The following is a 17,625-nucleotide window of genomic DNA, read 5'->3' as shown; positions in this document are numbered from 1 at the left end:
GAAGTCACAGGGCAGTGGCTCATCCTCTGTCTCTAAGGAACGGGTCTTGAAATCTCTCCTTTCTCTAGAAGTTCTATTTAAACTACTCAAGTGTTCAAAAGATGTAAGAGATGGCTGTTGTTTAAGAAAAATGTTTCCTTTCATCTTTAAGAAACACTGGAGGGGCCTACAGAAGGATGAGGATGGTAAAACCACTTAATCTACATGGTGCAGAAATATCTGATTGGTGTCACTGATCGGTGCACCCTTTCCACAGCATATAGTTGCTGCTGTAAGAAGCTTCCCAGCCAAGCGCTACATTCCCCAACACCAACCACACACCAACTCCACTCACATTCTATTGGCCGAAACTGCCCACATGACCCCAAACATCTAGGTGGGCTAGTTTCAGCCAGTGGAATGTGAACGGGAGTGATGTGTGTCCCCTCCAATCCTTGTGTGCTTCCTCCGTATCACCTCCTTCAGCAGGAACCTGGGGTCACCTGTTGAAGAAGGGCTGCACTGGAGGACGGAAAGGAGCCAGAATCCCTGATCAATACTCAGAGGAGAGTTGCCTGATCAGGAAGGAATATGGATACCGTTCATTGTTGAAGAGAGATTACAATATTGCATTATGACATCGCGCTTTGGGAGATTTTGTTAGAGCAGTTCATCTACCCTGAACCAATACAGAAGTACATTTTCTTGGGATGCAGGATCATCTGGGAAAATGGAAGAGGAACACAGGAAGAAAAAAGCACAGCAACAGAGGCAGGAAAACCTAAGATGGAGAGAAATGAGTTCATTTACTGGGTCAGCCCCTGGGAAGTATCTGCTCTTAGAAAAATCAGTTCATTGGTCTGAAACATTGGACTAAGACGGACAGCTTGAATATCCACATAACCATTGTTAAAAAATAAACCAACAGAAAAGATTACAAATAATCTTTGCCATACTGAAAAATGAACAAATTAGCAGTGATAAGATGGCTACATAGCATTTTAAAATAGTAATATTTTATCTAAGAAATACGTAGTGAAGAGGACTGGGATGGAGAAATCCAGAGAAACATTCAAGGAAAAAGGATGAAGTAGGAAAAAACTTTAAAAACTTCAGATTTAAAATAAGAGAAAGAATCAGAGAAGTTAAAAAATCTGCTCCAAGGAGTTGAAGTTTAAGGATAATTTTTTAAGAGCTAGAAACTAGAGATGGTAGAGAAAATGCTCTGAAGACCTAAGAGGTATATTTATTCATTCATTAGTTTAATCCACAAATATTTAGTGAGCAACTACTATGTGTGGAGCCCTGTTAATGGCAGCATGGACAGCACCATGAGCTCACAGTCCTAAACACAGAACAAAGGGTTGTGATACATAGTACCCCATCTCAGCGATCTTCTCAAAGGCAAATGTTTAATTTTCTTTTATTCAAAAAATGTAGTCAAGACCAGTGGAAAAAGAGGACTGTTTCCCTCCCATTCTAATGGTGCCTTCCTAAATTCTATTTTAGCAATCAGAAAGGGACAAACAGGCTGGAGAAACACAAAATTCTAAGTCTTTAACAGACCGTGACAAAAACAGAGCCAAATGATTATTTCTAAGAAAATGAAATTGCTTTTTATCACCACACACTGAATGGCTTTTTCCGATTGTCACCTGTAAGGCTGTAATAGCACTGACTGTAAAATGCACGAATCCTGACAACAGACAATACAATTGAAAAAATTAGTCTCCTGTGTGCAAAATAATACTTTCATAACAAGGGGCAATTCATGCTTACTTTCTCTAGACTTTCGCCAAACAGAATACCAGTTCAGGCTAATTACGCGAGCTGGTTGAAAACTGTGTGCTTAAGGGAAAGGCATCCCCTTTAAGAATAGCCAAGAATAAGTCTTAGCACCAAATACAAAACAACCGGAAAAAAGTGGGTTCAATCCCCAGTACTTCTATTAAAAAATAAAGAAAGAAACCTTATCTCACCCCCTTCAAAAAATAAAATGTAAAAATGAAATATATAAATTCATTTTTAAAACTGTTAAAAAAAAAAGCAAGCGTGTAAACTAACAAAAAGTAAAGTTAAAAAAATGCTCAATATTGGTAAATTATCAGAGAAATGCAAATCAAAACTACAATGAGGTATCCCCTCACACTTGTCAGAATGGCCATCATTCAAAAATCCACAAACAATAAATACTGGAGAAGGTGTGGAGGAAAGGGAACCCTCCTATGTTGTTGGTGGTAATGTAATTTGGTGCAGCCACTATGCAGATTTTTTAACTTCTCTTGTTCTTTGTCTCACTTTAAATCTAAAGTTTTCTAAGCATTTTTCCTACCTCATCATTTTCCCTTGAATGTTTCTCTGTGTTTCTCCATCCCACTCCTTTTCACCAGGTTATTTCCTAGATAAAATATTATACTGTACTAAAAATGCTACCTAGCCTTCTTATCACTGACAGTTTGCTCATTTTTCAGTATGGCAAAGGTTATTTGTAATCTTTTCTGCTGGTTTTATTTTTTTACAATGATTGTGTGGATATTCAAGCTGTCCATCTTAGTCCACAACGTTTCAGACCAATGAAGACTGAAGAAAGAGCCCAGAGTCAGCAACAGAGCGACATCAATGGTTTAACGGACAGGGGAAAACATAAGAGGATACTCACAAGAAATTTCATTAGCATACTGCAATTAGCCATGCTTGCTGATGCATATAAAAGAGTTGTAAAATTCTCTGCCTTGAAAAAAACAAAAATCACCTTCCGTGATTAAGGAACTTTCTGCCACATCGACTCAAGTGCTTTGCTCCAAAGCACAGCTATGGGTCACCTTTATGTTGAGAACTTTTGCCACCTTGGGAGAGAAAAAGCAGTTCCTGTGAAGAGAGTCAACTGTAACTTCCACACACTGATTCACACGTCGGGCAAGAAATACAACTGGCTTGTCACAGGGAATGGTGGGGCAAGGACCAATTTTCCCAAGTTCTACTTTTCATGAGGCGTGGTGCCACAGGTCTGACGCATGGATGACGCTGCAAGAGGTTTGGAAATTTGAGTCCCTAGAGAAATGTTTCAGTAAGATACCCACAAACAACAAGCAAAACAATGCCTCCAACATGATCAAAACAGGTGTGCAGTGTCATCTACGATGCATGAGCTACTTTAGGTCCACCTGAAAATTCAGTTAATTTCTTGTGTAAGAAGAGGAGCATTTATAAGCATTCAATCGAGTCAATCTATGACAAGCGAGGGTCCCGGCAAAAACAATGGCCTGCTCAAACTGCATCATTTAAGAAAAGCTTAGAGAAGGCACTTCCCCCCAGTCAGAAAATGGGCAGAAGACCTAAACAGACATTTCTCCAATGAAGACATCCAGATGGCCAATAGGAACGTGAAAAGATGCTCGGGAAGAGGGTATAGCTCAGTGGTAGAGTACATGCTTAGCATGCACGAGGTCCTGGGTTCAGTCCCCAGTACCTCTATTAAAAAATAAGTAAATAAATAAAAAAACCTAATTACCTTGTCCCCTTCAAAAAATAAAATGTAAAAATAAAACAATAAATTTATTTTTAAGACTGTTTTTTAAAAAAGCATGCAAACTAACAAAAAGTGAAGTTTAAAAAAAGATGCTCAATATCGATAATTATCAGAGAAATGCAAATCAAAACTACAGTGAGGTATCACCTCACACTGGTCAGAATGGCCATCATTCAAAAGTCCACAAACAATAAATACTAGAGAGGGTGTGGAGAAAAGGGAACCCTCCAACATTGTTGGTGGTAATGTAATTTGGTGCAGCCACTATGGACAACAGTATGGAGATTCCTTAAAAAACCAAAAGTGGGGTTACCATATGATCTAGCAATCCCACTCCTGGGCATACATCTGGAAAAAACTCCAATTCAAAAAGGTACATGCACCCCAATGTTCACAGCAGCACTATTTATAAGAGCCAAGACATGGAAGCAACCTAAATGTCCACTGACAGATGACTGGATAAAGAAGACATGGTGTACGTGTACACACACACACACACACACACACACACACACACACACACACACACACACACACACAGTGGAATACTACTCATCCATAAAAAAGAATGAAATAATGCCATTTGCAGCAACATGGGTGGACATAGAGATCATCATACTAAGTCAAATAAGTCAGATAGAGAGAGATAAATATCATGATATCACTTATATGTGGAATCTAAAAAAAAAAAAACCACACAAATGAACTTATTTACAAAACAGAAGGAGACTCACAGACACAAAAAACTTAACTTATGGTTCCCAAAGGGAAAGAGTAGGGAGGGATAAATTAGGAGTTTGAGATTAGCAGGTACAAACTACTATATTCAGAATAGATGAACAATAAGGACCAACTGTATAGCTCAGAGAACTGTATTTAATAGCTTGTAATAAGTTAAATGAAAAAGAATTTGAAAAATATATAGATACGTATAACTGAATCACTATGCTGTACACCAGAAGCTAACACAACATTGTAAGTCAACTATACTTCAATACAAAAAAAAGAAAAAAAGGAAAAAAAAGGGACTTTTTCCAAAGGCCTGAACTGGATGTAGGAAAAGGCAAGTACAATATCAGGGGACTATTAAGAGCTACTCCTGTGCTGGCAAGAGTCCAATGGAAGGAAAGGAGAGAAAAAGAAGAGAGACACTTAACAAAAGTCACGGCCTTCATTCAGGATGTAACTAACACCTTCCTTCAAGGATGTCATTCACCTGCAGCAACACCACAAAAGAAGAAAGCTTCTTTCCCTTGCTCCTTCTTTCTGATCAGTTTCTAGTACCCACCTCTCTGGGTCAAATCCAAAGAAAACCAGATGACAAAGGAGCCAGGGGCCTATATGACGTCCCTGTCAGTGGGCCTCTCAGGGCAAAGAAAGACTCCAGTGTGGTTGGGGGTGGGGGGGGGGAGTGCATCAGGTGCAGCCAATCAAAGGAACTCAGCGCAGTGGATTTCTCTCAGAAGCTTAGGGCCCATCAGTTGGAATTTAAGGAAAAGAGAACAAAAATATTAATAGCGCTATCCTTTGTAATAAACTGAGTGTTGGACATACAGCGTTGGATTGTCAAACCAGATTCTCTCAAATCAGAGCTCTAACCAGGTATCAGGCTTTCGTAATAATTGCGAGGATCCAGGCAGTCAGGAGGCTCAGACAAAGCAGAGAGGCACCTGGGACACCAAGCGTGGCCGTCTGGGTCCTGTCTTCCTGCACTGGATGTGCACCTCTCTGGCCCAGAATAGCAGATGAGGTCTTTAAGTGAGATCCATGGTGTTCCTTACACAGCAGGAACATTTAAAGTCTGAAACATCTCCCTGAATGTCCAGTTAGACAGCCACCCTGTGTGCCACTCTCCAGGGACACCTGGATCATGGATCTTGGGTTCCATTTAATGTATGTAATACCTCAGGCAGGGAGCAGCCTGCTAGGACTTTCAATACATAAGGTCTCTTCCTCCCAACAAATATCATTAGTCTATTACCCAGCGGTCCAGGTGAAAGGTGTTTAGACCAGGTTGTCTACCCTGGTTTCCTTTCCTCCAGGTCAACCAAGGAAGAAAGTAATTGGGGGGAGAGTATAACTCAACTGGCAGAGTGCATGTTTAGCATGCACTAGGTCCTGGGTTCCATCACCAGTACCTCCATTTAAAATAAATAAAAATTTATATGTTACAATAGTCCTATGAATTACACATTAATCTCCTATTTTACAGAGGAGGAAACAAACCCAGGGAGGTTAAATACCTTATCAAGGTTGTTGTTGGGGCCAGCATTTACTGATATGGTTACCAAGTTCAATCTCTCAACTGGGTATGAAGACACCATTGAGGGGAGGGTATAGCTCAGTGGTAGAGCACATGCTTAGCATGCAGGAGGTCCTGGGTTCAGTCCCCAGTACCTCCATTAAGAAATAAATAAATAGACTTAATGGTCTCTACGCACCCCCACCAAAAAAAAAGCTTAGCAAAATATAATTCTCCTTAGCCAAAATGTTTAGAAATAAAAAAGAAATGGATTCTAGGGCAGCTTTACCTGCTTCCTCCCACAAACACTTTGTAACATTAAAAGAAGACGAGATGTGTCAGTTCACGTGAGTGGGAGAGAGGGGGAGAACAATGAGAAGGGGAGAGGGAGAGATTGATTATTAGGAAGAAAAGGAGAAAAATACGGAGGAGAAAGCTCTCTGGGTCTCCACTGCACGAGGCTGCTGTGAGGAAATCTGCTACACCTCGTACCCTGAACAACTGTCCAACTTTGCCAGGCAAGCACTCAGCCAAACGCCATCCGCAACGCGAGCTCCTGGGAGGGAGACTGACAGGTGTGACCACAGGCCCAGTGCACACACACACGCACTTCCTCCTCCCCGTCAGACTGATTGTGACTCTTCTCTGTAGGAAGCTAGGAGCTTTTAGATCTCCTTTCCCCTAGTTTGGAGAAGACAGTGCTGGAAGCTCTCCAACTGTACGCAGGTGTGGGGAAATGGCGTGAACCGCAGCTGGGACTGGGGGTCAGCCTGTTTACCTTCAGGGATTGTAAGCAACTCCATTAACACCTAGAAAGTTTTCTCAAAAAGAGTGAGGGCCTAGAAAAGTTTAGCTGGCAAAATGACCGAATTTCCAGTGACTGTGTGGATCCAGAGACAGATAGCTAGAGTCCCCACTGCCAGGGGCCGACCCTGGTCTGCACTCTTCGGCCTCTGGTCCATCTGTCCTGACCCACTGGGGCTTCTCCAAACCCAAGGTCATGCCTATGCATAAACAATCTTATTTTCCAAATGATTTCAAAGAGCTGTGAAACAGTTTTGAGTACAAAACACTTATTTGAAAATTAAATTAAATGCAAAGAATAGAACTTACTTTTTCGTTTTGTTAGATAAAGTCTCCAAGCCGGCTTGCAGATTTTTGCATCTCTCTGACGGCTGGAGTGACTTCTCATTCAGGTATGTGCTGTTTCATGAAAGAGATTAAAAATTGATTGCTTTATTTATTTAGTTATTAAATAGACCTTATTCTTTTAGAGCAGTTTCAGGTTTACAGCAGAATTGAGCAGAAAATACAGAGTTTGCACACAGCCCTCTCCACTCACACATATATATACTCCTCCACCCTCAACATCCTCATCAGTGTGGCATATTTGGTGCAATTAATGAACCAACATGGGCACATTATTATCAACCAAAGTCTGTAGTTTACATTAGGGTTCACTCTTGATGTATCACATTTTTTCTGTGGGTTTTGACAAATGCATAATGGCATGTAGCCACCACTATAGTATTATGCCAAATAATTTCATTACCCTAAAAATCCCTAGTGCTCCATCTATTCAAAGTGATTGCTTTAAAAGGAGAGCTTGTAAGATACGGTTAACAAAAATCAGATTTAATTGATAAAGTGTGCCCAAATGAAGTCTGATGATTTTCATTCCATTATTGGATGTGTCCATGAAAAAGGAAATTGATATTTTTACCTCCAACGATGGGTCTAAATTAAAAAACAAAAAAACAAAGAAACTTGACATGATAAAGTCAAATGGAAAAGAACTCTCCATTTGGAAGACTTTATTTTTTCAGGTTTTCATATTTTCAGGTTCATATGTGCAATGAACAGATTATTGGACATTTTTAATCATTGTGTATATAAACAGACCTTATTTTTTAAAAGATGTCGTCTCTGGTAGGAAGCATGCAGACACAGGAGATCAATAATTCTCTCCAAAAACAAAGGCAAGATAAATCTGGCCCTTGATGATTACAACATCTGTGATATCAGGGCCTGTTGCTGTTGTTTTATGAAACTGGAAAAAACTGGAGTTGGAACAAAACCAAATCAAAAAGCAAGCTAAGGAAATGGGTTATGGAGTCGAGCTGCCTAACGAGCCTTGGAGACACACGTGTGCTATTTAACCGATCCAGGTCTCAGTTTCTGCATCTCTAGTCCTTACCTCACAGTGTCATGGTCAGGATATGTACATGATAGAGGAAACAATAAAAGGCACTTGGTACCATGCCTGCCACAATAAATGCTCAAAAAAAAAACCAAACAAACAAACAAAAAACAAACCAAAAAGCAACTATCACTTTCCTTACACCTCAAAAATAGGCACACAACTCTGACTTCCTATTAACGCATTGATTTAATCACCCTGAAGGTATTTGCTGAGGAGCTAATATGCGCTGGGAGCCAGGCAAAGGAGGTCCCTTTCCTTGGTGGAGCTTGCAGTCTGGTTAGGGAGAAAGATATATATCAAACAAAGGACCACACAAATGAAGGCAGAATTATGATCTGTGCTTGGGATCATTACAACAGCAGTGGATGCCACGCAGGAGTGTAACGGGGAGCCACCTGCATATGGAGGGGGCCTCCGGACAGTGTCATTTAGGTGGACATCCCCTGGGTAATCCAAGGGAGCTACTTTGGGAGGTGGGGGGGACTTTCCAGATAGAGGGGGAAGCAGGTGCAAAGGCCCCAGAGTGTTTGGAAACTGAAAGAAGGCAGGCGGGGCTCAAGGCTGAAGGGCTAAAGGGTGTGTGGAGGAGTAAGTAGGGGCCAGAGCTCACAGACCTGGTAATCCATGTTTACAATTCACCCTAATAACAATGCGGTGGGCAGCCATAGTAGGTTTGGGGGCAAGGGAGTGATGTATGTGTGTGACCTCATGTATGTTTCAAGAAGGTGACTGTGCAGAGACATGAAATGAGAGAAGGCCAGACTACAGAGTTTTTGTTTTGTTTTGTTTTTGGGTTTTATTTCAGCCTTTAAAAACAGTTTGCTTTTCACAGTTTGAAACATAACTTAGAGTTGAACATTTGCAGTGGCTAAACTTCTATGCTTTAATATTTTCTTTTTTGAAAAATAGACAAACACATCAGGCTCGAGAATCAAGAACTTTCAAGAATATTCAAATAAGGAGGGGACTTTAAAAGTGCAAAGTAAAGAAATGGAAAGCTCAGGGAATAACCTTTCAGGAAGATTTCGGGGGCAATTTACATCTGGGTTTGTGAGGTTTGTTTTTTTTTTTTAAATCCCTGAGAATCAGGGAAAACAAACAAACAAAAAAGGATGGGAAAGTGAGAGGCTTCTGCTGGGTGCTGGGAGAGAGATGATTGCTCTACCAGCCAGGATAGAATAGACTATGATGTGGTAACAGACATCACTCACTGGCAGGTGCTTTACATCACAAAGGTTTGTTTCATGAAATGCCCACTAGACATCTGAGTGGCTTTCTAGGGCGGCTATGTTCCACATGACTTAGAAACACCACGTACTGCAGTCTTGGGGCCACTTGGTTTCAGCAAACTGCTTCCATAATTGCTGTGTCAGGAGAAGAAAGGGCTGGCAGGTCTTAGTCTGTTGTCTGAAGGCTTCAGCCTGGCCAGAACTAGCTGCATGCCCTACTGTCAGAAAAGGGCAACCATCCTCTGTGCCCAGAGAAAAGAGGAGACCAGGACACAGGAGGGCACCGGAAGTCCTCACCCCCTGTCCATCAGCCGAAAGAGAAGCTGACAGATTTGAGATCTCTCCTGGAGATAAAGCTGACAGAACTTCATAATCAATTGGATACAGGAGGTGAGGGAGCAGGAGGGGAATCAAGGTAAAGATATAAACAAGACAGATTCATAATTAATCCTCCAGAAGAGCCTTCCAAAACCATGGAGCACAAAGTACAGATGGGCTCACAAAATCCCTCTTTGCCCCGATAAGGTATGTTTCCCCCTCCCCGTTTCCTTCCTCCTTCTGTCTGCGTGCCCCACCTCCTGTGCTTTCTGAATGTATTACCATTCTTTCCAAGGATTTGTTTATTTCTAATTCGCTGTGTATTTCACTCAGGCAGCACCCGTTAATGAAGTGAATTACCAAGCCAGCAGTGCTCTGAATTATGATGGCTTTGCAAGATTGAATTGTGAAATGGTGACAAGCAGGCCTCTGATAGGATTTACAGTCACATAACTTTCCTTAAATTGGAGAGTTATCTTTGTTACTAAAAAGTCCAAACAGCTTTGCCCATCTGAAATCACAGAAGGTCCATAGAAAGCAAGTGAGGGTATTTGGGGTAAAGCAGAGAGGAGAAAATAAAGAATGAAGTCAGAGGGCAAAGGGGGTCCTTAGATGTCAGCAGGGTCAGCCTTGAGTCTGAGCTCCACTCTCTGACCTTGGCCTTTGAACCCAAGGGTTTTCTTTTTTAAATCTTTACTCAATAATGTAGCCATAGGGATGCTATAGATTGAATGTGTGTATCCCCCCAAAATTCATATGTTGAAATCCTAGCCCCCAAGGTGATGTATTAGGAGGTGGGGTCTTTGGGAGGTCATGAGGGGGGCCCTCATGAATGGGATTAGTGCCCTGATAAAATCAGCCCAAGAGAGCTTCCTGGTCCCCTTCCACCTCGTGAGGTTCCAGTGAGAGGACAACTGTCTATGGTGAGCCGAGCTCTCTGCAGACACCAGGTCTGCAGGTGCTATGATCTTGGACTTGTAGCCTCCATAACTGTGAGAAATAAATTTCCGCTATGTCAGAGCCACCCAGTCCAGGCACAGCAGCCTGAATGGACGACGACTGCATGGAAGGACTGTCCCGGATGTGTATAAAAACAGCTGACCCACGGACGTTACTCAGTAAAGGCTGTGTTCTCGTCAATGCATCACTGTGTTGTTTCCTGGAGCAGTCGCCGTCATTACCCTAGGGGTCAGAAACTCCTCCCATCCACAGAAAGTCACTTCACAGCAGAAGGAGCCGAAAGAGAAGCCCCTCGAGTTCTCTTTGCTTCATTCATTTCATTCAAAGAAACTTCACAGTTCTCTTCCTTTTCACCTAATGTCATTAAAACCTTCCCAGGAAAACATTAAAAATGCACATGGAATCCATAAACTTCAAATGTTTGTCTACATTAGACATCTGACCAATGTAGCACCTTTCAGTGTCTCTGAGACAAGACTCCCAGCTCATGCTGTTTCCAAGAATGTTGATTATTGGAATGAAAGAAATACCAGTTAACAGTAGAATTGCCATGTTTTAAAATGCTTGAAGACCTGACACTGTAAGAGATGCCAGGAGTCCCTGGACCAGTAGAAGGCATTAGACCTAGGGAGGGAAAGTGTTAGATCGTCAGTCCTCTCTGTCGGGAATAAGTGAGAATTAGGTGTTTCCTGCATCTGAGCCCATGAAGAAAACCATGAGGGAGTTACTTGCTCTTGAGAGAGAAAAAAGAAACTTCCCAGTTCTGAGTTGAGAGAGGTCATGCCCTGTGGACAGATCCTGTTTGAGAAGCTGGCATCCACCACAGATGAAGAAGTTGGAATAAACCCTCCTGAATTTCTGATATGGGGACATCTCTTAGACGAGTCAAAAGGGACAGAGAGAAACTGACTGAGACGAAAGTAGGAATTTCCAAGACCCGGAGTCACAAGGAACCTGGCAGGAGAAGAGATTGCTACAAGACACGTGTGGGCTGATTTGTAACCCAAGGAAGTAATACTGGGGACCAGGTTCGAAGGGCCCATTCAAAAGGACTGGATGTCAGGGAGGACCCGAAATGACAGAGGAAGAACATGAGATCTGCGGCTGGGGATCTCACATTTAGGGAGAAGTCCAGGATATAAGTGGCGAGGGACCCCCTAAAACTTGGAACTCAAGTTGGCAGCCTGAGCAGTCAGATCTGGAAGAGGAAAGGCACAAGAGTCAGAAAGGCTGCCAGATAAGCTGTAAAAGCCACAATCTGGGGCCAGATGCTCATGGGTTCAAAATAAGAATTCTGTTTCTGTCACCTCGGATAGTTTTGTGTTTTGTTTTGTTTTTTTAATTTCAACTTTCTGGTGAAAGCCCCTTTTAAGAAAGTCTTACCAGAATTAGCCAAAGACTAGAAAAGAACCAGCCCACGTATGGTTTGCCAAACCGTACAGTGGAGAGAGCCTCCCAGGACAAGTCATGACAGGGACGGGGCTCTCCTCCTGGACATCTGCTTGAACTTGACACATCAAGTTGGCCTTGAAGACTCCAGACCAGAGAGTGGAGGGGGCTCTAACTGCCCTGCCAGGGCCCCTTTCATTGCCCCATTACAAGGTCACAGCCTCCGCTCACACGTCACGCTGCAGGACTGCTTGTCTGCTCGTTTGTAGCATCTCACCAACACTGTCAGGTCCCTGCTCCCTCAACATTCTGCCACATCCACCTTGCAAATCTGCTGCAAGGGAGAAATACAGCCTCTGGCCTAATACATTTCTATACCTGTCCCCTGAGGATGGCTGGGGAAAAAAATCACCCATGTAGATGGTTTGATAGATTTACGGTGTCCAATTTGCCAGGCCTTTTGTCCCTTGACACTTCTGTTACACCTGCCATCCTGTCCCTCCCTGTCTCCTCAAAGATCCAGGTCCATCCCTTCATTTTTTTCTTTCCTGAACCTTCACCCTTTCCCTGCGACTGTCTCCTGCTCCTCAGGCTCAGTTCTCTACCATCTCAAAGTCAAAAACAAAACAACTCATTCTGCTATTCTCCTCTGCCTACTGCCCTGCTTCTCCAAATTTCCACCCACAAGCTGTTTCTTTTCTTTACCTGCAAACCCACTGAACCATTCTTGGAAAGCATCACCAAGTCCAGGGGATGTTAGGGCTCTTACTCTCCCTCCCCGCAGCATCTGAGTGGCTGGCCACTTGCTGGGCACATGGTCCCCATCACAGTCCTCTCTTTGTTCTTCTGCCTCTGACTGCTGATCAGGGTTCTTTGGCAGGTTCTTTCTTGGACCCGTCCAGTAAGCACTGGTGTCTCCCATGGTTCTTCCTTTCCTGCCTTTTATTTTAAAGCAACTGATTGGCATCCAGTTACAGTATTCCCCAGGACACTCTCTAGACCTCTTGTCTTCTTAGCCTGCCTGTCTCCTCCAAACATCTCAGCCAAACTCTTTTCCCTTCTGCTCCATCCTCATGGCCCCCAAGGTGGGCAGTCTCATGTGCAAGTTTGATCTTGTCATTTCCCTGCTCAGGACCTTCTGTGACCTCTCTGTCAGCCTCAAGACATGCTCCTTAGCTGAGCCACGCACAAGCTGGCCCCTGACCATGATTGCAGTCTCACCTTTTACTGACAGTTTGCTAGTCATTAAATGGTACAAATTCCTCTTTTTCCATTCCTTGCAAGTCTTATATTGTGGATGCTGCCTGCTTTTATTACATAATTATAGAATTTATCTGTTTGGTCTGGCAACCAAGCCTTCAGGCACATTTTCATCACTTCAGTATTTCAGGGGGAAAAATCTTTAATAAGATTGAGGGGAAAAGATACACAAAAAACAAGCATCTCTGCCATCATTGTTATCTTGTGGCTGATCTGCTTTTTAGAAATGCTCTCCTCGTAAGTCAGCTGAAAACCGACTGGCAAGATTTCACAAAGTAGCAAGAAGCTTTGGAGACTACAATGGCTACTGCAAAATAATAATAACCAAGGCCCTGATAATGCAAAGAATATCTCTTAAATAAAACGAGTGGTTCAATCCCTGCAAAGTAATGTCACCAGTATTTAGTGGGTATTCACAAGGACCTCTAAAACACAGAGTTAGTGTCACCTTCTGAGCATGCCTTGTAATTACTACAATCATGCAATCAGCCCCCTGGACAAGTCAAACATTCCAAAGAATAATTTGCTTGTAAGTGACCAAGGAGTTTCAAGAACATCCAAATTCTATTTACAGTGGCCAGAAAGGGGACAAATCTGAATTGAGAATCTAAATGAAAAGCTTTTAAGTGAATTAATTTTAATGTCTCTGAAGAAAGAATTTCTTAACAGATGGGGAATACGGGCTAAAAATGGAAAGCCCAAAGAAGAGGAATTCATCCATATATGTACCACTCCCGCTCCTTCCCCATTCCTGCGAAGAGGCACTGAAGAGCCAGGAGTGCATCCTGATCATCAGAGGAAACCCCTCCCCCCCATAGATTGGTGTAACAACTGGCCTGCTAGCTCCAGGATAGAGGGGACAGTGGCCAACTGTGTTCACTTCAAGCTCATCAAGCAAACATTTAATTAGAATGTGCACCCCCCTGGTGTGTAATTTCCCTGAAGGAAAAAGGCAAGATCCCAGCCCACTGGGATAGTTGGATTGCTCTCTTTAATTGACAAATTAATTTTCAGGTTTATAAATCACCCTCTTATGAGTTTTGTTAGCATAAGTCTGCCTTTGAAATACCAATCATACTCAAGAACTGGCAAAATCAAGTCTTGGTGCCCACAGAGATGAGGGGCAGACCCCAGCCTGCCTTTTTGTTCAGTCACTCACCAGGCATCTGTGCCACAGAGAACAGGGGCTACTGGAGAAAGGACAGTGGCCAAAACAGTGTCCTTTTGCTTGGAGCGAAGAAGAGTCTGGGGAGGAGGACAGACAAATGAGCAGACACTTACCACGCTGAGTTTGCAGAAGGGATGCTGGCTATTTCCCACCATCATATTAATTTCAAGAAACCACAAATCTGTGTTGTGGTGGTTGTCACTTAATTCAGAATACAGGAACTGCTTTTCAAATGATGACACAGAACTTCACTCCTTTAAACATAAACATTGCAGCCACCTTAAACTGCAGGCCTTTCTGCAAATAATCTCTGCTAACCTGGTTTTTTACCTTAACTTTGACCTGTCTTTGGTTACCCTTGATAAATATTAATTAGCTAGCTCTTTACTACTAACTCGGTTACCCTGATGTATTCTGGCCCCTCTACCATTGTTGAAAGATAGATCTAAAATGAACACACATTATTTTATTTTACTCATCATGAGGGAACCAGTTCAAAGGAGAATTCGTAGAATAGACAAATTTATAGATTAGGAATACTGAAATGAATGTGCAAACAGAGGGAGGTCCACTGGACCTCCACCAGATAGGACATAATTTGCATATTTATAGATAAGAATTATTTTGTGTTACTCTGACTTAACTACAGCCTTCAGAGTTGTAAAACTGCTTCCAGGAGAATTAGAATCAGGTAACTCAGAGCTGTGTTATCTGAACAATGCAAACTTATTCATCGAAGCACACGATTTTCCCTAAACCATTCACAGTATCACTGCCCATCACTATGACGCTAAAGGAAGGGTCAGTAATAATGAACCTAAGAGACATTCACTTAGTCTGAATTTCAGTCCCGTTCACTCCACAGCTTCCCCAAGGCGAACAGGTGGACGTGGTGTAGGTGTAAGGTCCTTTGAAGCACTCAGGAAGCACTGGCTTATCTAAGCAGCTTGAAGTAAGGACAAGACTGGTCCAAAAGGACAAGTCTGATATGGAGACTTATTAAAACGTCAAATCCAGATGGGCAAGAGTAGGGTCAAAGTAGAGATAAAATAAAAGAGGAGCAGATTGGAAACAAATGGAAGAAAAAAAGTGACTAACATTGGACCATTTGTGTCTCATTTCATTGGTTCTTAAGTATGAGATCTTTAGGGGCTTGAGATCAACTCAAAAGTGTAGACTTAGGGTGGAATTGGTCTCAATGCAGTGTTTCTAAAAGTCTTTTTAAACCCACCTCCAACATTTTCTCACTTGGTAGAGCCAAGATTATTCTGGTCTTTCTTTAATATGCTTTGAATTTGAAAACCTTGGATAAACTGAGTATATTTTTAATACTAATAGCCACATTCCCTGATTCTGCTTTGCTTTCCTGGTTATGCATGAAGATCATAACAGTAACATCTAGTAGATGGTCATTAGGTGCCAGGTATTGTTTCAAACTTTATACACGTGTCATCTCATTTACTCCAATGAATACACAAGACAGGGGCTGTGCCCATTCTACAGATGAGGGAAATAAGGCACTGGAAGATGAAAGGGCGTACAGAAAGTCACTCTGTTAGTTAGAACTGGAGTAGAGTTTCAAATCCAGACACCACGTGTCTGTGTTCTTAGCCACTGAGCTATTCAACCTTCCCTTAGAGGGAAAAATTGTCTTTCAATGGAGAGCCAGTCATTGTCCACAGCACCTGCCACTGTAGGTTACCTGACTCTTTAGTCTAAAGGAACTGACAAAGATTCTCTCCTTGACCAAACTCAGGCTCCTCTGAGGTCTGTTTCAACTAGGCTCCATTTGTGGGTGTGTCCTTAAGCACCCCAATTCCACAAGAACCCTGCTAAGTCAGCACTCCATGTATGATCACCCTGGATAGTTGACCAAATTCCTCAATCCCCGCCATCCCCCAGGTGATATCCAACCACCCTGGTCTGCCTTCAGCAAGAGTCTTATCAGGCCGGTTTGGAAAGAATCGCCCATTACCTTTGATGCTTCTTCCACTGCCCCTCGCCCTGTGCATTGGCTATAAATTCCCACATTTTCTTGTTGTATTCAGAGTTGGTCCAATCTCTCTCCCCTACTGCAAAGCTCCATTGCAGTGGGGAGGGTATAGCTCAGCAGTAAGAGTGCATGCTCTTGGGTTCAATACCCAACACCTCCGTTAAAAAAAATAAATGAATACATAGTAAACCTAATTACCTCTCCCAAAGTTTTTTTAGTTAAAAAAAAATTTAAACCTTTAAAAACTCCATTGCAGCAGTCTCTACACCTATTGCAACAGAACTGAATAGTCTGCCTTATCGTTTTAACAAGTGTCATGAATAACTTTTCCTTTAACAGAGCTGTTTTGCAACTTTATACACTGTAGGTAAGGGATAGCAACATAAAACAACCCTTGTCTACAGGTATGCAAATGAGCTATGTCCAGTGGAGACACATCCCTCCCGCACAGCCAGAAGATCTGTTTTTACCTCCCTTGGCAGGTTCATCTCAATATCCCTGAGCTAGAAATGTGTCTGTTCCTTTGAACTGGTTTTAACACTTTGCCAGTCTTCTCACTGATGAATTAAATAATCTCTTTAAAGAGCAGTCATTTTCCTATCTGTAGAAGAGACATGATTTTACCTTTTTATTAAAGTTATCTTTCAACACTCTGAATGAGAGTGCCAGAAGCACTTGTAAACTGAATAAAGATTACCCTGACAAAGAGGATAAACTTCAGTGGCAAACTGAGCACAGTTCAGGTGCCCCGCTACGCACTACATGCTTAGCCCCTTGGAAATTATTTAGTACCCCCTATGCTTTCAGCTTCGTGTGCAAAATGGAGATAATACTATCTCCCCAATAAATCTGATGCAAAGTTTATGACTGAAAATGCATTAAAACACTCAGTACAGTGACTGGAACGGAGAGCCCACACAAGCAGCCCTCAGCAGGAGTCCTCACGGTGGCTGTCACTGTCACAGGCGGCCTCTGGAAGCAGTCCTTCTCAAACTGTGATGTGCCCAGGAATTGCCTGGGAAATTTACTAACATGCAGTTTCTGGTCCAGCAGCTCCGAGATGGGACCTGCTTGTCTGCATTTCTAACCAGCTTCCAGGTGACGCCACTCCTGCTGGACTGAGGCTCACGCTCTGTGTCACAAAGTCTTAAAACCCTCATGGATCAAATTCATCTGCACTGATAGTTTTGTAACAGCCTAGAGTAAAACTTTCAAGACATGGGGGTGGGTCTTACAGCCAGAAGCATTAGTGGGAAAAAGAAAGAAACACTTTGAAAATCTACAAGAGTAAAACAAGCTAAGTTACCATGTAATGAACAAGAGGTGGGTTTTTGGTTTCATTTTGGTTTGGTTTT

The 17,625-nt window shown here is 42.4% G+C and overlaps 1 protein-coding gene across 2 annotated transcripts in view; it reads right to left on the bottom strand.

Annotated features, from left to right (window-relative positions):
* The window catches only part of ST8SIA6 (ST8 alpha-N-acetyl-neuraminide alpha-2,8-sialyltransferase 6), a 137,713-nt gene that overhangs the window by 74,720 nt on the left and 45,368 nt on the right, over positions 1-17,625 (bottom strand). For both annotated transcript variants that reach the window (XM_064479412.1, XM_031444630.2), the window contains exon 3: positions 6,864-6,953. In XM_064479412.1, coding sequence (XP_064335482.1) covers positions 6,864-6,953 — 90 coding nt within the window. The remainder of the gene's footprint in view (positions 1-6,863; positions 6,954-17,625) is intronic.

The sequence above is a fragment of the Camelus dromedarius genome, chromosome 26 (assembly GCF_036321535.1).
Source record: "Camelus dromedarius isolate mCamDro1 chromosome 26, mCamDro1.pat, whole genome shotgun sequence".
NCBI classification, from domain to species: Eukaryota; Metazoa; Chordata; class Mammalia; order Artiodactyla; family Camelidae; genus Camelus; species Camelus dromedarius.
This window is presented reverse-complemented; position numbering and strand designations above follow the sequence as displayed.